Raw genomic sequence first — 23,652 nt, forward strand, 5'->3', positions numbered from 1 at the left:
TGCGTTTCTGGGTTGGGATGTTGGAAATTTCAAGGCTCAGTGATAGGATCATGCACAGAGGTGGCTGTGCCGCGGCGCCTCACCGTTACACTTACCAGCACCAGCTGCACCACTGACTCTGCTCAGGGCTCAACACTGCAAGTATGGAGGTCGAGTACTCTTTAAATAGCGATGACTCTCAATGCGAAACCTGCTCACATCAAGAGGCCCATATCGGACAAGAGGAGAATGATGTCCCTCCTTCAAGTTCGCTGCCTGCATCTACTCGCTTGATTGGGATATTCGAGCTTCGGTGGAAAATCTTTCAGTTGGTCCATGGCACATTTATGGAGGTCCCAAACAATAAGACACTCCTGGCACTTGCCTTGACGTGCAAGTCATTCACTGATTCTGCACTGGACCTTTTGTGGCAAGACCTACGTGGGCTTGCGCCACTTATCAGATGCCTCCCGCAAAGCCTATGGAAGGCCACAGGAAAACTGGTAAGTCGAAATCTGGCGCGCTCACGAGGGAATACTAGTTCACTCCATTTGCCAGGAATTCCAAAGAACCATGACCTTCGATGACTGGTCCATTTTTTGCAAATACAACTACCGTGTCCGATCACTAAGCCTAATCGCCTATGGGATTGTTCAACCTCAGCTGGATATCGAGATTTGGCGTACTCTTAGCTGCCCTCCTTTCTCCCTTCCCTTGCTCCCAAACTTGATATCTCTTTCCTGGAGAGTGTACAACGAGACATTCCTGTATGTCTACTTGTTTGTGACCCCAAAATTGATGACACTCGATATGTCACGGATGGACCTGGGGATCTCCACCATTGGCCTATCTGAACAGTCCATGTTGTCATGTATCTCAATGCTGTGCCCTTCTGTCTCGCATTTTCGGTCTCTATTTTGCGGAGGAGACACGTCGACCGCATTACAAAGTTGGTCTCATCTAAAATCGGTCAAAACCGAACAAATTTCTGAGGCGGCTATACTACACCTGTCGAATTTGCCTTCACTCCGGGTTCTATATTTCAAACTACCTTCAATCCCTATATCTGCTAATACGCAAAAGCTCCTGCAACGTTCTGTGTTCTGCGCAATAGAAGAACTGGGTGTAGAATGTGAAGAGAGTCTAGCACTTTTAGATGCTTTTTTCGAGAAGCTCTGCGTTGCTCCAAAAGTAATATCCTGTGTTATCCTTGACGGAGTGGGTTCCATACTGGCCCTACCGGCTTTGATTTCCCGTCTATCTAATACTTGTGCGCATAGCTCACTCGAACAGGTGCGGCTCAATATCAGCGAACTAGAGATGGATCCCGATGCTTCAATCGGAGCTGCAGCCTTTCAACCGCTCTTCGCCTTCCGCAATCTTCGCAGGCTCGACGTCGAAACGGATTGTAATGTACGGTTAAATGATGCTGTCCTTTTGCAGATGGCAAAGGCCTGGCCCCTCCTGGAACGGTTAATCTTCCACCCATACTACTGGCATGTGGGTGATGACGTCACCCCACATGCATTCGTCTCCCTGTTGCAACACTGCCCATGTTTAGTCTCGGTTTCTGTTTTCGTAGATTGGTCGACTATAGATAGGCGTGACATATCCCCTGTCATCCCCTACCAAGGATTTGCACACAAGGCACTATCAGAGGCATCCTTTGGTACTCCAAGGATTCGCCATCCAACAAGGATTGCCGCCTTCATCTCAGCCATCGCACCCAACGTGAAATCAATTGCGGCATGGCATTTTGATTTCTACGATGAAGATCCAGACCTCGAAAAGTACTCTGTCAGGTGGAAGCTCGTGGATCATTTGGTCAAGTCTTTCTCTATGGTCCGCGAGCAGGAGAGGAGAACGAAGTTGAATGGAGATGCAGGGGGTGATGAAGAATTTAGAGGTTCATATGACTACTACGGGGTTGTGCAGCCAGCACAGGAGACTGAAAATGGGGAAGCCACTGTTGGCGGGGGTGGAGAGAGTTCCGAGGAAGACAGCGGAAGCGGGGACGAATATGTGCCTTATGAAGAACAAGTCACGGAGGAGGAATGATCTGAATTTGACTTGGGGGCTTTGCGCCTGTTCATTTTTTCTCAACTAGCCTTCGCAAGCGGTACAGTCCATACTAGTTTTTTTTAAATTTCCCCACACTGGTTCCTGGATCGTGCGGCACAGAGGTGGCTGTGCCACGGCGCCCCGGGCACTATGTTATCCTGATTCCTCACTGTCTTTGCTCAGCCTTCAGTACTGCAAGCCTAGTAAGTATGGAGGTCGAGTACTGTGCAGATTGCAATGACTCTCGGGGCCTACTTGAAAAAAAGGATGCGGATGTGTGAGCTGAGAGTAATAGGAAAGCAGAGGATCGGCGCCCCGGCGTGTTCGCTGTGGCAATATTATTATACATCAATTTGTTCCGTACCAATGGCCGATGAGACTCCAGGCTCCATGGAACATATCACTCTTATTTCCTGGACATCATCCACTACATTAATCCGACCCATAGAACATGCTGTCGAAACGGGTTATCGCTGCAGCTCGCAGTCGTGCTTTTCTCCCAAGCAGAAATGTCCAGTACCGTGACACTGCTGTATCATTGTCGAAAGGATGGTGCGCGACGCGTGTTCTCTGCGTGTTTTCTTCTCTGCTGGCAGCATAGCTAACGGACAATCATTTTCTTGTCCGTCTAGGAAAATCGCCGACTCGCAAATGAGACGCGCACAGTTCCATTCATCACATCTCCTCCAAGGTCAGTTCTATGACGTATCTAAACAAAGAAACATGATCATTCAAACTTGCTCTGTTGGTCTTGTTGACCCACAGTTGAGACCGTAAAAGTGCCGCAGATGGCAGAGTCTATCTCCGAAGGTACTCTTCGGTCTTGGTCAAAACAGGTTGGGGATAGCGTCGAGGCTGATGAGGAAGTCGCGACCATTGAGACGGATAAAGTAAGTAACAGCTTATTTGCACCTCTATCGCACGGACAAACACACTAACGACCTCTCCTGCAGATCGATGTTTCTGTGAACGCGCCCAAGTCAGGGAAGATTGTGGAGCTGCTCGCAAAAGAGGATGACACTGTCAACGTCGGCCAAGACCTCTTCAGAATTGAACCAGGTGAAGGTGGTGGTAGGTCCCACGTCTTTGATTTGACACACGATTTCTTCACATGGTTTTAGCCTCTCCCGCCCCTCAAGAACAGAAGAAGGTAGACCCCGAAGAACCTAAGGACCAACAACTGGACAAGACGACCCCGGAGCCTCCCGCACCTTCAGGTGCCGACAAGCAGAGTGGCGGTATCCCTCCTGAGGGACCTAAAGAGTCCAAGAAAGAAGTGAAGCAAGACTCAAAGCCAAAGGAGGTCAAGTCAAAAGCACCTCCCGCCGCGCCAAAGGCACCAGGCAACCGGGGTGAGACCAGGGTAAGCAGAGCATTGCTGCACCTCCTTCAAGGATATTAACGTGCCTCTATCGCTTAGGTCAAGATGAACCGTATGCGCCTGCGCATTGCCGAGCGTCTGAAGGAGTCTCAAAACGCTGCCGCTTCGCTCACGACCTTCAATGAGATCGACATGTCGTCTCTTATGGAGATGCGAAAGAAGTACAAGGATGAAGTGCTCAAGGAACACAATGTCAAGCTGGGTTTCATGAGCGCGTTCGCTCGTGCGTGCGCGCTGGCACTAAAGGAGATTCCTGCCGCAAACGCGTCCATTGAGGGTGACGAGATTGTCTACCATGATTACGTTGATCTCAGTGTTGCTGTCGCGACTCCGAAGGGCTTGGTCACTCCCGTAGTGAGGAATGCTGAGGGTATGGGCTTTGTTGATATCGAGAAGGAGATTGCTGCTCTCGGCACCAAGGCCAGGGACGGTAAGTTGACTCTCGAGGACATGGCAGGAGGCACCTTCACCATGTAAGTTTTTTGATCATCAACCTAAACCCAGGCTAATTTCACACACCCAGTTCTAATGGCGGTGTCTTCGGCTCATTGTACGGAACACCCATTATCAACTTGCCACAGTCCGCTGTGCTAGGCATGCACGCGATCAAGGACAAACCTGTCGTAGTCAACGGCCAGATTGTCATCCGACCCATCATGGTTGTCGCTCTCACCTACGACCACAGACTACTCGATGGTCGGGAGGCAGTTACATTCCTGGGTTCGTACTCTTCCTGTCATTTGGTCTCACCTGACGTGTTGACGGCGTTTGTAGTGAAGGTTCGCGACTATATCGAGGACCCCCGCAAAATGCTTCTTGCATTGAACTGAGCTTGCCTTGGAGAATTTTGTTCACGAAAGATCTACGGCCAAGGGCACTTGTTCTTATAAGTTACAGTAATTTCGCAGTCAGTATTTTCAATGCCAAATTCCTTGGTCTATCCCAAGTTGTCATTGTCGCTCTAAGGTTACCCATAGCTCTCACTCATCATCTTGCGCGACAATGAACGGCATATTTGAACACTTCATGCTTTTCCAAACCATGTAATCCACCTTCGTAGCAATCTCCTTTGCTGTGTCAATCTTCAGGTTGAGTTGGAGCTATTAATATTGCTGTACCAGAGGTAGCCATAATCTCCCACAAGGCAGTCGGCGTGCCTGAATAACATGGAATACAAAAAAAGACACTGCGTGTCCGTGTGCAAAAACAAAATAACGACGACCATCGCATCGGCATGTCCGACCGGCAGACATCACGGTATGACCTCCTTTTCCTTACCCTTCCGGGACGGCGGCAGCGCCAAGCTTGGTAAGCTTGCCATGCCTGCAACACTAGTGAACGATGCAAGGCGTCGTGTTCCCTTTAGCCCCGTTGGTGAGGAGAGAGTATTAGATGAGTACAAAGGACTGCTTGGGACCGAGACGTTCGAGCGTGTCGGTCTTGTGGGCGTTTCGCCCTGATTTGCTTCGGTGAGCAAATATTCTACCCAGAGCCGGGAAAAAGACTAGAGCAGAAAAGCGGTGAGCTTGTGGTTGCAGCAATAAAATTCGTGGTATTACCTCAGTCTCATCTGTCTTTTCCAAATCGACCGCCTTTTGGCTTGGTGAACCGATATTTGACGGACGTCCCCAGAATGAGTTGCCAGATGAAGTTGTTATCGAGGAACGCTGGAGGCCTGCCTTCTCACGTTCTGCGTCCGTCCATGATAGAACAGATGCAAGAAGCGTGAGCATTTCAAAGCGCTTTGCATCGGCACGTGGAGTGGAAAGGAACGATAGAAGAACATTGTTCACTAGTCGCCGATCTACATTCGTTTCGGATGAGTTGCGCCGAAGTCTACGGAGGGCTTCCATCAAATGTTCGTTAATGATTACGGCTGAAAAGAAGATTGATATTAGGCAACATGTGTGATGGTGGAAATAAACCTTCGTGTCGTAGCTTGCCGATTAATAGATTCTTTTCCTTGACGTCCTGTTCTAGCTCTTGTGTCCGCGAGGCATTGATTTTTAGTTCGTCAAGTTGTGCCTGTCGGATATTTGAGCTTGGTTAGATAGCGACTAGAACACAAGGCAGACCTCTGCGTCTAGAGCTCGTCGCTTGAATTCGGCTAATGACATGGTGACATCATCGAGCTGAGATCTGTAGTCCTTCACAGCTTGTGAAAGTTCGTGTTCCTTGGCTGCCAATGTTTCAGCATGGAGAACTTGAACATAAAAGACGCATGACATTGCTTACATGCTGAGAAATCCTCTAGCACTGACTGTAAGTTAGTCGCAGTCTCCCGTGCTGCGACCAACTCAACTGACTCTCGAACTCGAATTTCGCGTTCCATCTCTAGATCACGTCTCAATGTCTCCAGGTTCAATCTTGCTTCATCACCCAACATCTTCTCCTGCATTGAGGCGCGCTCCCATTCGCCGCGCTCAAGGCGGCACCGCTCAAGCTCACTCAAAGTCTCCCGAAGCTCACGTTCGCGTAGAAGACTTTCTTGCGCATTCTCGTTCAGAACCTGACTTCGAATTGTATCTAGCTCCTTTGAGTTGCGTTCTGCTTCTTCATGAGATGCGATGAGCTCGGCTTTCAAAGTCTCGACTGTGGAAACCAGATCCTCATTCTGAGCTGTAAGATGCTGAACAAGTTGTTCCCTCCTATCGAGTTCTTCCTATGCATAGTTCGTTAGGGAGCCAAAAATAATACATAGATACTCCAATAGAAACGTACAGCATCGTGTTGAAGCTTATTGCCTAGGCTTGTACGCATCGTCGTGAGTTTGGCTAGGAGATTACGATACTGTGCAGCAAGGTTCTCTTTCTCCTCTCTCTCGCGTTCGAGTTCTCTCTTCAGCTTCTCGATGGGATCCAAGCCCTCCTCGTCCACGAGGGCACGGGAATGTCCATTGATCCCAGCTACGGGAGAAGACGTGGAGCTACGTTCACTGTCTAGAGATGAGCGACCATCCACGTTTGCGACGTGATTAATAGGAGAAAAGGGTCTGGCATGAACTGGGGACTTCGAGTCATTCCGGGTGATGGCTGCGCCGTTGGAAGACATCGATCTTGTTCTTGTCATTCAGTCCTCTGCTCCAGAGCATAAGGCTACTTCACACACTGACAAAAAAGGAATCCCACGTGCGCTTTCGTTGTACAGATCGGTGTCTTTTGTTGGTCTCATCGTGACCTTTGTCGTGGAAGAACTTCAATTCTCGAAAGATTCGTACTTCTGGTAAGAAAGGGCCTTTGTAGCACTTGCCCTTTGTTTCCAGTGCTTAAAAGCCCTGATCGCAATATGGATTTCGTATCAGTACTAGATCATGACGGCCAAAACACTCGTGGAACTCCCATCAGAGCTTTTGCATCATACACTGTCATTTCTCGACTCGCACGACCTCGTGCGGGTACGAAAGGTGAGTGAACACGTGTATTCATCTCACTGTGCTCACTGCTCATCCGTCATAGACTTGCAAAACGTTGAAAGAAATTGTAGATGACTCGGAGATGTTGCAATACACCATCGACCTCGGTTACTTCCAAATGAACCCAGGGGGATCCTCGGAGGAGGACGTACCACCAGCTATGCGTCGCGAACGACTTAGATTGCATGACGCTGCACGGCAACACGTTGAATTTAAATTGAAGCGCACGCTACCCTTACCAATGTCAGGACTTGCACGTGTAGATGCGTTTGGGGGCGGTATATACGGTTCAGCTGGGGAGAACTGCATCCACTTTGTACGACTGCCACCCGACGCGTCTGATTCTGGCGATTTATCACATTCCCATGACTGGAGTCACCCTGTCGACACAGCGAACTTAGCGAACTTCACTTTCTGTGCTGCGCAAGACCTACTTGTTGTAGTGGCACGCTCACCAGACTTGTGAGTATCTCCATTGTGTTCGCTCAGTCCTTTCTCAGGCTAGACTATGTGGGCAGGCGGAGTCATGCATACGAGATCCATTTGAAGTCGCTGACAACAAACGACACTCACCCTGATGCAGCGCAACCATTCCTGAAAGCACTCGACAAGCATGATATTGATCACAAAATATTGAACACCGTGGGTTGCGCGAAGGTCCAAATCATCAGAAATTACGTTAGTATGCTATCCTGGGCTGACGTCGCAAACGTGGACGCCTTGTATAGTATACAAATGTGGGACTGGAAATCCAAGAAGGGCTACCAGGTCAATCATTTTTACAAGTCAACTTGGCTAGAAATTGAAGGATATGACAGTTCAATCTTTCTTTCCCCCATGATATCAGCGACTACTCCTTCATTACAGAGGATAAGTTCCTCGTCTTTTTCACCTCCGGGAGTATGAAAATCTATTCCATTGACGACAAGTCGAAGCTCCCGCAATGCACCGCGACAATCTCCTTACCTTCTCTCGTGGACGACTTTTCATATACAGATGTGTTCATAAGCGAACATCCAACTCCTAGTTCCATGTTTCCCGAATTTCGAAGGTCTCACCCTTCATGTTCATTTCATCCAAGTGCAGATGATGGACTCATAGCCATCCTTGTTTGGGTCACTCGAACGAACACGGACCACTCACTCTACTATCGCTTTGTTGTCCGGCGTAGTGCCATTCTGGAACTCGAAAGTCTATTTGTCAGGACTTACAATCAAATTTTAGACTCAATCTTGCCTTGGTCGATGTGGGGACCGCAGCATACCTCGTGGTTCCGTGTTCAACTAAACGAGGACTGGCATACGTCACTCTGTGGTTTCCGCACTGTGGAGTCCTCCAATGAATTCAGTCCTCACCACCTTGCGGAAGGTCCTCGTCGGCTATATATCAGAGATTTCAATCCACACATCGCTTGGAATTATGACGCGGTAGATAAATCAGGATGGCGCGGTAGAATTGTACCAGGCATGATGGACAGGACGATCTCATACCCGTTTACGGAACCGCTTGGGCATGCACTGACGTATCGCGAGACTCTTAGCGAGGAGCTATTCGATGTGAACGAAATTTTCTCGGACGAAAGTAGGATTCTGCTAGTGAAAGTGAGTCGCAACTTACCCTTAAGTGGTTCCCTATAGTAACAATGAATTGCGGCAGAAATCTGATTCTAGTGCATTGGAAAAAATCGACGTATTGGTATTCTGACCATGCAATATCACTCAACGCCTTGGAGGGACGTTCGATTCCAGAAGGGCAGCGTAAACGTGCCAAGGTTTCCAGCCTCAGCTAAGGCCGAGTTGTACAATTTTACGCATCGGTCATAGAGACCGCGAGGAAGGTCAGTTGGTTCCCACATCTAGCAAGAATGCTAAGTAGGATGATGTGGTGTGTGTAATTAAACAATGATTTCCCTGAAAAACCCCTATCTGAACGTAAGACGTTTGATTGGTGAGGTCAACTCCGCACATCATGGAACAAACATAAGATATAGGCAACGTGTACATGTTCCATCACTAGATAAGTTCGTCTAAGTGCCAATGTAATTAAGCGTCTGCCGCCTCCAGCCCAGAAACGAGGCACTCACAGCAGGTCACAACATCAGAGCTGACCATTTATTCGCACCTTCCTCTCCATCTCCTCCTCGTGTCTCCTCAACAAGAGCCGATCCACCCAACCACCCTTGGGAAATGTTTGATCCCACCGATTGTGCAAATGCACGGCAAATATCTTGCCTAGTGCCCTATCCAGCGCTCCACCCTCTTCAAGTCCCTCGCCGGGTCTGCCGGTCCACTTCCCGTCCAAGCGATCAGGCTCAAACGGCTCTGGCGCTCTGTTATCGAGACGACACACTAGAGGGTCGGAGAAGCAGAACGGTAAAATTTTGAAGGGAGGTATGGATTCGTTGAGGAGGCGCCGCCATAGCCTATGATAAAGAACTGAACCCCAATCAGTGCTTGGAGAGCGCGGGGGAGTGCTGTATGCCATGAGATGGAAGGCTTCGCAGAGGTAAGGCGAGTGCTTGTGGAAGTGCATGAGCGCACCGTTGAACGGTTGGTAAATCTTGTCTGAGGAATCTTATGAGTTAGTGGACGAAAGAGGGTTGATTATTGAATTACCGTAGCAGTCCCATTGCGTTACGAATTCGTGCTCAAGCAATGGAGAGAGGTCTCGGGTTAGGAGCATGTCCATGTCTATCCAAGCGCCGCCGTATGCCCAGATGACAAGTAAGCGGACGAGGTCGCCGTCCACCCATGCTTTCTTGTCCTCGAGATTGAGTAAGCGATGGTTCTCCATTGCCGTGCCCTTGGCTAATTCAGATATATCCACTATCCGAAGTGTGAATGAGCCGGGAAACAGTTCGAGATATTTTTGCACCACAGAATAGAGCGATAGATCACCGTTCGACCAGAGTATTAGACGAGAGCGGGGAAGGTCTTGCGAAGCGAAGAATGACTTTAGCATGTACTCTTGTCTCTCACCGAAGGGTGCAAGATCGACGCGCCAATATGTGTGGAACTGTGCTCGCTCCTCTGGTGGGATATATCGTTCCTCTGCCTCCCGTTCCCCTTCTGCAAATTTTACTGTTCCCGCTAAATCGTAGCAGTCCATACCCATCCGCATTGGTACACCCGCCTGAACCTCAAACCGTTTCCCGCCATACACGGCATCACTGACGTTGTACAATGGGCTGATACGCTCGGGCTCAAAACATCCTGCAAGTGGGGTCAATGGAAGTAGTTCGCGCTGTATCCATGCTCGTTGATGGAATACGAGGCCGATGCTCCCATGCGGATCATAGAGATAGCATACCGTGTAACCTATGAACACCAGCGGAAGCGTGGATTTCAAGAATATTGAGAATCCTCTTCGCAGTCGCATGATATTGGGCCAGGATAAGCGTTATTTCTGTGAAGGTAGAGGATGTACAGTGCCATTAGTCGTACATGGGAACGACTTTGTAACCTGCTCTCATGTTACATAGCATCAGGCGGAAGGCCGTGTCAATATTCATGGGTTGTAAAACTGTAAACTGCGACTCGCTAGCTATTTTGACGCGGTCAGCCGCGTCACAGGCGCGTCACGACCGCGGCAGGCACGGCAGGGCCGCACCTGGCCCGACTTGCTTCCGACTTGTGTTTTGCTTCTGTTTGTATTTTCGAGCGAATTCCTACTATTAAGTATTTACTAGTAGGCCTCATCATTTGATGTTGAGTCTGAGTGTCGACTATGGCTAACTTACTGGTGACTCCTGATAAACTCTGAAGACTGACAGACCGCACGATACTGGAGGCCATCACACTGTTACGGCTCCCACCAGAGCTTGTGTGCCACATACTGGCGTTTCTCGACGTGCACGACCTACACAGTACGTAGTACGGGTACGAGAGGTAAGTGAAGAAAGTATTCGTCTCACTGTGCTCACTCACCGCCATAGACATTCGATGTGTTGAAAGCTATGGTCGGCAATTCGAAGATGTTGCAATATATCACTTCGGTTACTTGCAAATGATTCCAGTGGGGTCCTCCGGGACGGACATCTACACGTCGCAAACGACTTAGACCGTGACAGTATGACGCTGCACGGCAACGCCTTAAAATTAAATACAAGCAGAAGTCCTCGCTCCCTTTATCGATGTTAAGATCTATTCGTGGCCCTGTAGTGTATGCGGTTCGGGTCGGGAGGACTGCATCCACTTTGCACGACTGCTATCTACTTCTGGATCTGTTGATCTACCTTACTGGAGTCGCCCTGCCGACGGGACTGTCTCTGTGGACTTCGCTTTCTGCTACTCATTGTAGCGACACACTCACCAGGCATGTGAGTGTTTACATTCTTTTACTCCATCCATTCTCAAGCTACATTGCACAGATTGTCAGAGTCATGAATGTGATATCCATCTGAGGTCGCTTACAACAAACGACGTTCACCCCGACGTAGCGCAATCAATTCTGAAGTCACTCGACAAGAATAATATCGATCATGCAAGATTGCTGTCCGTTTTAAAGGTCCAAAACCTCGGTGGTATTTCATTATAGTCTGTCACAGTTCTCTACATTCTTTGGCAAGCTAAAGTCCATGGCTCGGGGTTCTCGCAACTTTGTCGAACGTGGATGTTGCCGATACCTATCTTGTCGTCGGATGGGCCGTCGTCCGAATGTACAATCAGATCTTTCATATCTGGTGAGAATCCTCGAGCTGTACATATTGCCAGTAACAGCAACTTATCAGTACAACCCTAGCTACTTTCAATGATACGTGTCATGCCGTTGGCAAGTGTTGCAATAAAAACTCTCAGAATTGTTCTGATGTGTGCGCATCGAAAACTGTGAGCTTGCTTTGCATGCATGCAGGACTCAACCTTGTGACTCACTCTTTGTGTTTTGTAACAGGATTGCAGTGATAAATCTTGTTTGCAACGAATCGAGGAGCTGGCACGTGCTTATAGTAAGTCTATGATATTTCTGTCTTCGTATTGATGCTGTCGCTCATGGCATAATACTTGGTTGATTTCAGCCTGAAAACGATTGCAATTTTCGCTGTCTTTTGACATATATACGTATCTACATTTCTCGTCTCGTTCTCCCTCATCGTTGTCTAACAGTCTTCTCCGTAAGATATCATTTCACCAAGCATACTTTCCAGTGTCTGCTTGACACGTACCTAACGATATGTAGATCTTTCTTCGATTCTAATGCGAGCAATATCTCCACTCGTCAGGATAGTTATTTGAAAATACAACGCATGAGTGAGAAATACTGCAGCTGTGGAACCATGTTTGTAGACTTGAACATCAAAAGCCTTCTAAGTCGGTTATAAGTTGTTTAGGTTACGCAGTGTAAGCTCCAGTATTTTTTTTGCTCAATATGACATTGTCCTCACCTCAGTCCATCCAGTGGTCTTGGTGTCTATCAGGGGAGGAAGAGCGAATTCACAGTTGTCAACCGAAATGAACTCCGTCTGTTGCCGACACGGCCTCCGGCAGTACGAAAGGATGATCGGGCAATGCAAAAAAAGGTATACAGTAACGAATTAATTGCGGCGGGATGAGAGGCGGGGGTTCTTGAACACGGTAGAGGAAAGCACCAACCTCCTGAATTAGAACATATAGACTAGCGCTCAGCGAACAGCTTTGATTCCAGGCGCATTTATTGAGAGCATTATTTGGAGATCTCGCACAGGCTCCTTGAAATACTTTAAATGGGAGGGTTCGGTTTTCCTGATTAGTGGAAGAGATACAAAGCCAACGAAAACCACATAATATTTGGTGATACCCTGTTTACCTGATTGACGTAAAGGAATAAAATTCTGATAATGTGCTAAGGTGGGCATGCGTCAGCCGTCACCAGCTGATTTGGTCTTCAAGGATTCCGCGATCCTGTATTCCCAGTATCTACAAAGAGATCAGTGAGGTATATACTCCAGAGTGCTCAATTAGTGACTACCTTTTGCGTATAGTATCGTGCTCGTTTGCCAGGGATTTCCAAAGCTACGATAGGTCAGGTATATGTTAAGTTCGTAAGGTACGCATCCTACCTCAGTGGCCTTCACCAAGTCACCACCTCCTGTTGCCTCGTAAATATCAGCCATGAATTCAATAGCAGCGACACAGGGCAGTTGTGAATCCTTCGAAGGAAGAGGACTCTCGAGATCAACGACTTCAGGGGGTGTACCTAAAGGAGGTTGGGGCAGAGAATAAGGCAGCACGAATGTTTGAAGCTCGGAATAAGGAATTTTAGCATGATCAAGCACCCCGCGCAGGTAATTCCACGCAGATGCATTATTCGGTGCAATCGCAATTCGCTCCTTTACGAATCTGTCATGTATCTCGTTATTGCTCTAGGAATAGATATTACTCAAATCAGGACTTACGCAAGCTCCCGCCGAACGATCGCGTCTCTGTCTTCATCCCCGTTCCGTACCCCAGACTGAAAGGCGACGAAGAATCTGTGATGCCATGCAGAGTTGTTCCTCACGTCGCTTTCAAGCATGCTCTCCACGAAATCCAGTTCATAGCTCCATAGCGCGTCGTCATTGAAGTATGCGAGGATCCACTGTCTGTACGACCACGTGTGGTAGTTCTTCATATCGACTTGCAGCGAGTTAGCGATGAATTCGAGCTCCGGGCCGGGGTTGCGAGTCTGCTGCACGAGCAGCTTGCGGTGATGCCAGACTTGGTATGTCTTCAGATGCTTGATCGCAAGCTCATCCATCAGCTGAAGCTCATCGTCGAGGGGGGACTTCAATGCCATAAGTGTTTTGTACCTGTACTGCCTAATCGAACATGGAAACGTTCGGCTGCACGTGCGTGATGGAGCAAGTCACACTCACCACGCAGAGTAGTGTCCAGGATTCTGCCGAATTATATTCTCCGTGAGCTCCAACACCCTGGGACTCATCTCACCGCTCTTGACGATCCCTCTGAAGTAGTTCGTGGCATCTTTGTCTAATAGATTCAATCCGATCGTTGCGTTGAGTGAGGGTCTGCAAACAAGCCGGTTTGCTCACGAACATTCATCCGTATAAAAGATGGGCGCAAGAGGGGCGACATTCTCGTACTGCTCTAAGGGAACGACATCGGCCCACTCAGGTCGCCGAGAATACAACGGCTTCTCCTCTTCTGTAGGGATATTCATGGTCAGAATGTGGATTATGGTGGGGTTTCAAGTATCAGAAGACAAAGGAGATTGAAATGGCCAGGAATAGTAACTGCACTTATTCGCCACGATATTGATGAACAAGTACCCCGTAGTCAGAAATCACAAGGTAACAAAGACAATAGTTACAAAAACAAGTACACGCCTTGACTAAATCCAACACTCAGATCTAGAGTCAATGCGAGTCGATTTTGGACAACACAAGGTCCCACATCTCAGATCTCAACAGGCGAACATGAAGTGACTCATAACTCAATAGAAATTCGAGTCCCAGGAAAGCAAGCGTGTAGAATACAGGACAACTACTAAGAATAAATCGGAACGGTATCAAAGGGGAACACAACAAACAGTCAGCATTAGCAGATACACACGGTACGGGCTACTTTAAGCAGCAGTAGGAGCAACGATATTGCTCGCAGTGTAATCCTGAGAAATCTATATGAACATGATGTTCCAGAGACGAGGTTCAAGAACAAACCTCCATCTCTGCATCAAGGTCAGCAACACTCTTCTGAGGTCTTTCATTCCCCTTCCTTCCTCGGCCTCTTCCACGGCGAGAGCCACGCGTGGCAGGGCCTATGAATTGGTAAGATAACGGAACCAACAACTTTGCCATACACACCTGGCACTTCGAGCGTCTGGAGCTGCAGGGGCAGAAGCGGCAGGAGCGACGCGTGACACGAGCGAAGCAGACGGGGCAGGACGTGCGGGGTCGACCACGATTTCAATCTTCATTGGGCGTTCTGTAGTGACGTGCGAGTACGATTCGGAAAAGAGATAGACATTCGTTAGTCGGCTGTGCTTTCAGCGAGGAAGCAGGCAAAAGGGACGGATACGAGCAGCATGCCACTGTCCAAACCGTTACCAAGAACATTGTCGACTCTGTCCTCCTCCAATATGCCGCAATAGCTGAGGCTTGCGCGCGAATGGCCGCCCTGATTGGTCAAGGGATGAAGATCTGGAGTACTTCCCCGCCTGTCACTCCATAATACTTGCACCGGCCTGGAACTCAATCCCGAGACTGAGCCATGAGGAATGACGTGCACTACGACGGCACCAGGATTGCAAGCTCGAAGGGTGACAAGCCTTCAAAGCAATCTGCAACCTGGTACGCACCTCAAGGGTGTCGAGGCAGCGGGGACAAGACTCTGCCACCAAAAGAGTCTTGAGAACCCGCATGTAGGCGTTTCTGCCACGCATGCACGTCTTTTTGGCAGGGCCAAACAGAGAACCAGCGACAACGGATCTCCGTAACGGATGAAGAGCTCTTGCGGGAGATAAAGGAAGGAGATAATAAAGTAGGCGATACTAACTCCCATCGATCAATCGGTTGTTATATTGCTGGTAGGCCAAAGTACCGTCGCCCTTCCGTTGGAAGTGAACCGCTGCGACACCTTTTGAACGTCCAGCGCTATCATAGTGCAAAGTGACGTCGCGCAGGGCTCCGACGGTAGTGGAGAAAGAGCTCCTACATTCATGCTTAGACAAATCACCAAGGTCACCAAAAATTAAACACACCCTAATTTGAACTTCATTCACATCCGTTGGAAGGTTGGAAACAATGATTTTATCGGCGGGTTGCGCAGACGTGGTGCCTGTGGCTTTGGTAGCGCCGGCGGTGGCCGCGCGGGTGGCGGGGTTGGCGCCAGCAGTTCCGAGAAGTTGGGCCTTGGCCCCTGCACCTCCGCGACGACCAGTACCACGACGGGTGCCTCTGGGGCGAGAAGAAATAACCTAAATATCATGGTTTGCATACGCGTGGCAGAAATTTTTTGCAACTCAACACCAACCTCGTCAAGTGATTTGTCCATTATTTCCAAGTTTTTAAAGAACGCGTGAATTATTAGCGGGTGAGATTACTGCTGTTCGAGAGTCAACAACAAAGTAGACGGGTTGGTGGTGGTGATGGCAAAGGGGCGACGCAAGGGGACCCTAACACAGCAAGTCCTTGTTATATAACGCTTCGGAGTTTAAACTTTCTCAACTCAGCATGATGTATGCTGTGGCTATACTTACATCTTTGATCAAGGAAATCACCGCCTTCTAATAAGGTTTCGAAAATATGTCCAGAGGACGCGGTAGTGGTCGAGGCGGTGGAAGGGGTGGCTTTAGAGGCGGTGGTGGTGGATTCGGTGCAGGAAGCATGCCTCCTATGGGTCTCACATTTGCCGACATACAAGCTATGTCCAGGGAAGGAGACGCGTTGTACCCAGTGCGGTGCATCATCCTTGTAACATCATAGTGTGCAATCTCATTTTTATTCGAACAGCCATTGGATCCTCTGCCAGTTCTCACCGATTACTCTACAGACGAGAAACGAATCTGTGATCTGCAAACCGGTTTCGTTACCCGTTTACGGCAATCTGCTTACTATGTGGTCGAAACGTCGAAGTCAAATGGTTTGAATGATCGTAAGTAATGGATAAACAGGAGCCTAACCCCTTTGCTTTTACAGACTTGGAGCGTTATTCTGATAAATATCGCCAGAGTCCTGCTTCTCAACCTACACTGAAGCGGAAGGACCTTTATGCACCCTTTTTTCCCTCAGAGATATTCGAAGGCTATTTCAATCCGAAAAAAAAACGCAAAGGTCAGTGGATCAATGTTCACCTCATACCGTTACTGAATGGATCAACAGTTGAAAAGAAAGGCACCACGAAACGCCTTAATCTTGATGACTTAGCGGAGGACGCTGAGGACCAAGTATGTCACGACTTCAGACATACATTTATTTCCGGAATATTAACAAACTCTTCAGGAGAAGTCGGGCGATGAACGCTCAGACGCTGGATCACAGCCAGTTGACTCCGACTACGACGTCGACGAGGAATATGACAATGATTATGCGGAGAACTATTTCGATAACGGTGAAGGAGATGACATGGACGGTCTTGGAGATGGTGGTGGTGGAGATGATGGCGGTGGCGGAGGTAAGACTTTTCTGACACCCGTGTATTCTAGCCATCTCACATAATGAACAGGCGATTATGACTAGGAGAGCACATTTGTGCACCTCCCTGGTACGAAAGGACCTGCGATGCAGAGACCTACTTATAATCGGCGCTTTCACGGCCCCATCCTGTTTTGATGGTGCCGCCTGTGCCCGCCCGACAGCCCCTCTAAAATGCACATGTTGTCTTGGACCTGTGCTAGACAGCGTCCTACTCAAGATCCAAGGGATAGTCTAGTCTTAATTTTTCTTTCACCGCATTGTATTCCGCATCAACCACATTCACATGTGTACAATGCAATACGGATTTCTTGTTACTGAGTGAACCTCAGAGCCGCGCCTGTGTAGTGTGAAGGCTTGGTGCGCTAGATGTGAACAGGTGAATAGCTCTCGAATACACCCACCCCGGCACAAATACTCGGAGGACTTCACATGTGCACAGACGAGATCAGATGTTGCTCCCTACACAATTTCATTCTGTGCTATCATCTGTAACGTCGCCCACTTTCGGCGAGCTCAATGTGCTTAGTCTTTGTTGCCGATGCTGGTGCTATGTGACGACTAATATCGACCTCGCCACTTATGAATACCTGGTTAGTGGAATTACTTAAGAACCTTCTGGTACTTGGAGGCGATGGACTGATTCTTCAACCAGCCACCGCGCCGTGAGCAATGACTCGAAGCCGACAGCCGTAATCTTGGTTTCACGATGGTGGATGATCCACAAGGAAGCATTGCAATACAGAATGAACCCTCTAACCGAACCTGCTCCCAATAGTCCGCGTGCTTGCCGTCCGCAGCTCTCTAACACTCGAGTTCAAGAGTTTGCGACTGGCTGTACTCGGAAAGACCGATGATGCTCACATCAAGCAGGCGGCCCAATGAATCGTTAAACTGGAATTTCATCAATCAGATCGCATATATCCAATGCACGCTTCGAACATTGCCGGCCTACAATAGCGAACAACTCGTGAAGGTGATGCAAAGCTAGCGAGAAGCATGGCGACGCTAGAAGTAAAAGTGACTATGGTCTTAAGGTTGATCATTATGTATCCGTATACCGCGGTATGGATTATTCAGGACTATGACATGCGTATTCCCACTATGAACTTGCGGGACACCGTGACGGATCGGAAAGAGATTCGTTGAGTGTGAGAAGTGACCTGATCGAGGAAAGACCTCGAGAAAGGTTAGCGCAAACATCAAGAAAAATTCAAGACGTACGCTTTGAAACATTCTTCCTCGTCTGACAAGACTTAATGCATGTATACTGAATGGCCCTCGCTTCCGCTATCTTCCTCGAAACCCTCACCACCCTCATCGGCGTCAACAGCAGTGACTCCCTCATTTTTGGCCTCTGGGCTGCGCAACCTCGTAGTGCCCATACGAACCTCGTGCATTTTGATCAGCTCATTCAACAACAACATCTTCCCCTGGTTACGGAGAATGGGGAAAGTTTTTATCAAATCCAGGGACGAGATTCCACGCTGGGGAGTATGCCAGGTAGTCATCATCCCCATGGATTTCAGGACTCCATGCCTCGATTAGATTTAAGTTGGGTGCGATGACTGAGATGAAGGCGGCGATGCTTATCGGATGGTCAATCCTCGAACCACCAAAGAATGCGCGAGATAGCGTCTTGTGAGAAAATCCTTGAGAAGGAAAGTCAGGGGGTATGGCACGCACGTCTATCGTAGACCAATCTACTGTGACGGCGATCGAGACTAAATGCGGGCAATGCTGTAACAGCGAAACGAAGGCATTTGGAGTGACTTGATAACCGGAATCGCAGTATCTGGTAATGTATAGCTCTTCCAGGAGGGGCCAGGCCTTACCCATCTCCAAAAGGGCAGCATCATCCATTCGGACAATACAGTGTTCATCCGCTTTGAAGTCGAGCTTGCGAAGATTGTGGAAGGCAAAGAGTGGTCGAAAGGCTTCAGCTTCGATTAAAGCATCGCGATCAACAGGCTGATTAGTGATGTTGAACTGCACCTGTTGCAGTGAGCTGAGTGCACACCCGTTGGCTATATAAGAAATCGAAGCTGACAGGGCCCGCACGGAATCCACCCCATGAGTGATCGTAAAGGATAATCGTTTTGGAGCAACAGCGAGTTTCTCCAAAAAAGCCTCTAAGATGAATAGACGTTTGCATGTTACGTCCAGTTCCTGTAACGCGCAGAACACAGGCATGAGACCAGCATTGTAATACGGTCGATGTGTTTCTTGGTTGGATAGATCGACCGGAACCGATAACGAGACTGAAATCCGAAACAGAAGGACATGACTCTGGGATAGACGACAAGATGGACTGTTCGGATGGATCGAATGTGTTAAAGGTGGAGGACCGTACATGGATATTGAGCATCGTCAACTGTGGGGTCATAAATAACCGAATATATTGAAATGTCTCGTCGCTAGTCTCGGTCCAGGTAAGGGACGTCAAGTTGGGGAGTAAGGGAAGGGAGAAGGGGGGACAACTGAGGGCACGCCAAATTTCAGTGCCACAGATCATCTCGCCATTCATGAACGACTCATGACATTGATTGACCAGCGAATGGACGCGATAGTTATATTTGCAAAAAATGGACCAGTCATCGAGGGTCATAGTTCTTTGAAATTGCTGTCAATTGCTATCAATTGGTGTACTTTTGAGCATGAGCCAGAGCTTGACTAACTAGCTTTTTCCCGTCCTGTTTCCATAGGCTTTGTGGGAGACACTTGATGAGAGGTTCGAGCCCAGCTAGGTGTCGCCATAAAAGATCCAGGGCAGGTCCAGTAAATGATTTGCACGCCAAGGCAAGTGCCAGAAGTGACTTTCTCATGAATGTCTTGGAATCCATTCCCCAATCAAATTCCGAAAGCCGCCCAACAGTAATATCAAGCATGTTAGGAATGGCAACCAGGTCGAAGATTTTCCACCGAAGCTCAGCAATCATGATACAACGAGCAGATGCTGACAAAAAAGAGACGACACTGGTGCCGTTGTGAGCACGTTGATACTCAGCGTTTTCGGCCTCCATACTTGTGCGAGGAACTTTAGAGGTTCAAGACTTCAATCCAAAGTTAGTTCGGACTCGGACAATTTCAACAGAAGGCACAGCCACTTGCCGCCCCCTTGGCACCTCCGTGCACACTAAACTACTGTGACTACGAACTTTGAGAAAAGAGTCAGTCATAGTACTTCAAGCTTCACCAGCTGAGTCAATTAAAGCCATGTCTTATTTAAAGTGTCATAGACTGGAAGGTTTTTGCTGAAGGTCAGATATAACCTGATTCATACAGCGAGCCTCACTCGAAAATACCATTTTGTCCTCAGAAGACTGAGCGCTGAGCTTCCGAGTCCATATGGCAGTCATGCATGCTTGGACAGTATTATTCGAATGGCGAAATTACAGTCTATTTGAGAACCTCCTGGTACTGCCAGGTGGTAGAGAGATTCCTCAACCACCCACCGCACTGCGATGATCGATCAATAGCCCAAAGCCGATAGCCTGATGGATCCACAAGGAAGTGCTGCATAGAGAATGAACTCTCTCATCAAACCTGCTCTCAAATGCCCCGCGTGCTTGCCGTCCACAGCTCCAGGGACAATTTGGGTTCAAGAGTTTATAAATCATGATTGGCCATCCTCCGAAATACGTCGACGATGCTCACATCATCAAGCAGGCGTCCGAGTCTGGTGAATTAGTAAACCGACACTTCACGACATACATCCAATGCACGCTTCGAGCAATGCCGACCTACAATAGCGAACGACTCGTAGAGATGATACGAAGCTGGCGAGGAGCATGGTGATACTGGAAGCAAAAGGTGAGTCTGCATGTGAAAGGTTGATCGTTCTGTATCCGTACACTACAACATTGATAGATCAGGGCCATAACGTACGTAGTCCTGTTGTAAAATTGCGAGACATGGATGGGAAAGGGATTCGTCGAGGGACTCCGGTTGGGAGGAACGACTTGATCAAGAAAAAAATGAGTAAGAAAGTTCCATATACTATTCCGAGTCGCCCTCGCTTCTGCCATCTTCCTGAAGACACCAACATCACCAACACTGACTTCTTCATTGTCGGCCCCCCCGCTGCGCACTCCCGCGGTGGCTGTATGAACCTCGCATTGCTCTACGAAGCATCATTTTCATCCCCTGCTCACGGATAATGGGTAAAGCCGCGACCAGATCCTGAAATATCATCCAGGTCGGGTAGACTTCTGAGAAGATATCATCATCATCATCATCATGGTCATATGCGTTATCTCTCCGAATTGATTTTACGTTAGGTGCGATAGCTGATATGAAAGCAGCAACTGATATCGGATTCTCCATCTTCGAACCTACAAGGACTAAACGGGATAGTGCGTTGTGAGAAAATTCTTGGTAAGGAATGTCACGGGGTATGTCATGCATGCCTATCATGAACCAGTTTATGGGAACGGCAACCGAGACTAAACGCGGGCAATGCCACAACAGCAAGACGAAGGAGTGCGGAGTGACCAGATGATTTAAATTGGAGTATCCGATGATGGATAAATCTTCCAGGAGGGGCCAGGCCTTAGCCATCTGCAAAAGGGTAGCATCATCCATTCGCACAACACAATGGCCATCCACTGCGAAGTCGAACTTGCGAAGATTAAAGGCGAAGAGTGGTTGAAAGGCCGCAGCATCGATTGAAGTATCGCGATTAGCGGGCTGACCAGTGATGCTGAGCCGCACCTGTCGCAGTGAGTTGTGTGCACATGCATTGGATAGACGAGAAATCAGAGCCGGTAAGGCCCGTGCGGAACCCACTCCATGAGTGATTGTAAAGGACAATACTTTTGGAGTGATAGTGAGCTTCTCTAAAAAAGCGTCCAAGAAGACCATATTTTTGCATGATATGTCCAGTTCTTGTAATGCGCAGAACACAAGACGCTGCAGCAGCTTTCGTGTATCGGCAGATACGAGAGTTGAAGGTAATGTGAATTTCAAAACTCGGAGCGAAGGCAAGTTGGACAGGTGTAGTATGGCTGCCTCGGACACTATTCCGGTCTTCACTGATGTTAGTTGAGACCATAATTGCAACACGGTCGACGTGTCTCCGACCGATTCTGTGAATTCATCCCTATTCCAACCGAAATTGAGATGAGAGACAGAAGGGCATGATTTTGCGATAGATAACATGATGGACTGTTCGGATGGGCCAAACGTGAAGGGTGGATAATAGGCGGCGGAAATGTTGAGCATTGTCAATTTTGGGGTCACAAACAACCGAACATATTGAAATGTCTGGTCGGAGGCCTTGGCCCAGGTAAGAGATGTCAAGTTGGGGAGCAAGGGAAGCGAGAAGGGAGGACAACTGAGGACACGCCATATTTCGGCGCCACAGATCGTGTTTTTCGAGTACCTCTCATGACATTGATTGAGCAATGAACGGACACGGTGGTTGTATTTGCAAAAAATGGACCAGTCATCGAGGGTTATGCTGCTTTGAAATTCCTGTCAAATGGTGTCAAATGATATACTCTTGAGCATGAGCCAGAGCTTGACTGACTAGCTTTTCTCCGTCCTGTTTCCATAGGCTTTGTGGGAGACACTTGATAAGAGGTTCAAGCCCACCCAGATGTCGCCACAAAAGGTCCAATGCAGGTTCAGTGAATGACTTGCACGTCAAGGCAAGCGCCAAGAGTGTCTTTCTCATGTCTAAAAACACCCATGTCCCCTCAGCATCACTGACAGGCATGTCAGGAGGGGCAACCAGGTCAAAGATGTTCCACCGAAGCTCAGCAATCATGATACAGCGAGCAGATGCTGGAAAGAGAGAGGCAACACCGCTCCCGTGGTGAGCATGTCGATACTCAACGCTTTCGGCTTCCATACTTGTATGAGGAACCTTGAAGGATTCAAGACTTCCAGCTTCAAGTGGAAGTTAGCTCGGACTCGTGGCTGTGACTCGATGTGCGACCGAGTAAGTCATTGAGTGACGGTCACTCGATGACTTATTCGGTCGCACATTGGGTCGTGACAGCCACCTGGCTCAATGAGTCAAGGCGGCCTCAAGCCACAGTACTTCCGCTGCCAGGCTGGGGCAGCTCTTCATATCTTATTTAACTTAGTGTCATGGACTACATGGCTAGAAGATTTCTGCTGAAGGTCAGATATAATCTGAATCATGCAGCGAGCAGAGACAAAGTACATCACCTTTCACCTGTCTTGCAGGGTCATATGCCACCCCTCAAAATCTGACGGCGACTGACAGACAAATGTCATTATGTAAATGACAACGATTTCAATTATGAACAGCAAGCTGAACCGTCACGTTCACTGACATATATCCATGTCGATGTCTATGGAACTCGATGATGCTCTGGTGCGCGCAGCTTACCATAAATAATATCAAATATGTAAAGACAAAAAAATTTCACGAAGCCAAAAACGTAAACGGAGCATCCTGTCCGCCACAGTGGTACTACAAACAAACAAATCTGCTTAGTAATATTGCGAGCAACAACGCCGAACCCTAGTAGTAAGAACATCACTCTGACTCAGAAGACTGACTCGGAGCACTCTCCTTCCTTGGACAGTGTTTATCGAATGGTGAATTTACAATTATATAAGTACATCGCAAAATTGCCACGGGACACGGTGCATAATATGATCTTTCAGTGAAGCTACAGGGAAATTTTTCATCGTACAATGAAGTTCGTCGTCAAATACAGCTCTACTGCCCGAATCTGT

At 48.4% G+C, this 23,652-nt stretch overlaps 10 protein-coding genes across 10 annotated transcripts; 4 read left to right on the plus strand and 6 right to left on the minus strand.

Annotated features, from left to right (window-relative positions):
* The first annotated feature begins 80 nt into the window (after positions 1–80).
* Positions 81–2,131, plus strand: DFJ58DRAFT_686652 (uncharacterized protein). Its single transcript, XM_041383310.1, has 2 exons — positions 81–482; positions 538–2,131. The coding sequence occupies exons 1-2, from the start codon at positions 144–146 to the stop codon at positions 2,035–2,037; spliced, it is 1,839 nt and encodes a 612-aa protein (XP_041241272.1). The 5' UTR covers positions 81–143; the 3' UTR covers positions 2,038–2,131.
* A 251-nt stretch (positions 2,132–2,382) lies between these two features.
* Positions 2,383–4,509, plus strand: DFJ58DRAFT_799713 (uncharacterized protein). Its single transcript, XM_041390771.1, has 8 exons — positions 2,383–2,592; positions 2,673–2,731; positions 2,806–2,930; positions 2,994–3,111; positions 3,162–3,403; positions 3,461–3,894; positions 3,945–4,141; positions 4,196–4,509. Exons 1-8 carry the CDS (start codon positions 2,492–2,494, stop codon positions 4,249–4,251), a joined length of 1,332 nt encoding a protein of 443 aa, XP_041241273.1. The 5' UTR covers positions 2,383–2,491; the 3' UTR covers positions 4,252–4,509.
* Positions 4,510–6,474, minus strand: DFJ58DRAFT_799716 (uncharacterized protein; the record flags this gene model as incomplete). The annotated part of the gene is made up of 6 exons (XM_041390772.1): positions 4,510–4,925; positions 4,981–5,297; positions 5,347–5,446; positions 5,497–5,600; positions 5,657–6,083; positions 6,143–6,474. Coding segments are annotated over 6 exons (1,532 nt in total), but the record flags the coding sequence as incomplete, so codon positions are not given.
* A 115-nt stretch (positions 6,475–6,589) lies between these two features.
* On the plus strand, positions 6,590–8,732 carry DFJ58DRAFT_799717 (uncharacterized protein). Its single transcript, XM_041390773.1, has 5 exons — positions 6,590–6,824; positions 6,877–7,295; positions 7,352–7,601; positions 7,652–8,434; positions 8,490–8,732. Exons 1-5 carry the CDS (start codon positions 6,732–6,734, stop codon positions 8,535–8,537), a joined length of 1,593 nt encoding a protein of 530 aa, XP_041241275.1. The 5' UTR covers positions 6,590–6,731; the 3' UTR covers positions 8,538–8,732.
* On the minus strand, positions 8,717–10,335 carry DFJ58DRAFT_686661 (glycosyltransferase family 32 protein). Its single transcript, XM_041383311.1, has 3 exons — positions 9,449–10,335; positions 8,917–9,397; positions 8,717–8,859 (listed from the first exon to the last, which is right to left on the minus strand). The coding sequence occupies exons 1-2, from the start codon at positions 10,209–10,211 to the stop codon at positions 8,931–8,933; spliced, it is 1,230 nt and encodes a 409-aa protein (XP_041241276.1). The 5' UTR covers positions 10,212–10,335; the 3' UTR covers positions 8,717–8,859; positions 8,917–8,930.
* Positions 10,336–12,474: 2,139 nt separating this feature from the next.
* DFJ58DRAFT_907059 (uncharacterized protein) lies at positions 12,475–14,123 on the minus strand. The gene is made up of 6 exons (XM_041395038.1): positions 13,844–14,123; positions 13,663–13,777; positions 13,204–13,605; positions 12,868–13,147; positions 12,777–12,820; positions 12,475–12,724 (listed from the first exon to the last, which is right to left on the minus strand). The coding sequence occupies exons 1-6, from the start codon at positions 13,965–13,967 to the stop codon at positions 12,667–12,669; spliced, it is 1,023 nt and encodes a 340-aa protein (XP_041241277.1). The 5' UTR covers positions 13,968–14,123; the 3' UTR covers positions 12,475–12,666.
* A 101-nt stretch (positions 14,124–14,224) lies between these two features.
* On the minus strand, positions 14,225–15,920 carry DFJ58DRAFT_799729 (uncharacterized protein). The gene is made up of 6 exons (XM_041390774.1): positions 15,779–15,920; positions 15,505–15,722; positions 15,302–15,456; positions 14,609–14,731; positions 14,467–14,564; positions 14,225–14,414 (listed from the first exon to the last, which is right to left on the minus strand). The coding sequence occupies exons 1-6, from the start codon at positions 15,797–15,799 to the stop codon at positions 14,373–14,375; spliced, it is 657 nt and encodes a 218-aa protein (XP_041241278.1). The 5' UTR covers positions 15,800–15,920; the 3' UTR covers positions 14,225–14,372.
* An 85-nt stretch (positions 15,921–16,005) lies between these two features.
* Positions 16,006–17,255, plus strand: DFJ58DRAFT_799733 (DNA-directed RNA polymerase III, subunit Rpc31). The gene is made up of 6 exons (XM_041390775.1): positions 16,006–16,200; positions 16,258–16,387; positions 16,444–16,578; positions 16,627–16,691; positions 16,747–16,918; positions 16,970–17,255. The coding sequence occupies exons 1-6, from the start codon at positions 16,051–16,053 to the stop codon at positions 16,981–16,983; spliced, it is 666 nt and encodes a 221-aa protein (XP_041241279.1). The 5' UTR covers positions 16,006–16,050; the 3' UTR covers positions 16,984–17,255.
* An 843-nt stretch (positions 17,256–18,098) lies between these two features.
* Positions 18,099–19,961, minus strand: DFJ58DRAFT_893225 (uncharacterized protein; the record flags this gene model as incomplete). The annotated part of the gene is made up of 3 exons (XM_041394796.1): positions 18,099–19,107; positions 19,151–19,561; positions 19,617–19,961. The coding sequence occupies 3 exons, from the start codon at positions 19,959–19,961 to the stop codon at positions 18,376–18,378; spliced, it is 1,488 nt and encodes a 495-aa protein (XP_041241280.1). The 3' UTR covers positions 18,099–18,375.
* Positions 19,962–20,869: 908 nt separating this feature from the next.
* DFJ58DRAFT_501358 (uncharacterized protein) lies at positions 20,870–22,893 on the minus strand. Its single transcript, XM_041380710.1, has 2 exons — positions 22,469–22,893; positions 20,870–22,413 (listed from the first exon to the last, which is right to left on the minus strand). Exons 1-2 carry the CDS (start codon positions 22,790–22,792, stop codon positions 21,004–21,006), a joined length of 1,734 nt encoding a protein of 577 aa, XP_041241281.1. The 5' UTR covers positions 22,793–22,893; the 3' UTR covers positions 20,870–21,003.
* Between the last annotated feature and the right edge of the window lie 759 nt (positions 22,894–23,652).

The sequence above is a fragment of the Suillus subalutaceus genome, assembly GCF_016647625.1.
Source record: "Suillus subalutaceus strain FC151 chromosome Unknown DFJ58scaffold_92, whole genome shotgun sequence".
NCBI lineage: Eukaryota > Fungi > Basidiomycota > Agaricomycetes > Boletales > Suillaceae > Suillus > Suillus subalutaceus.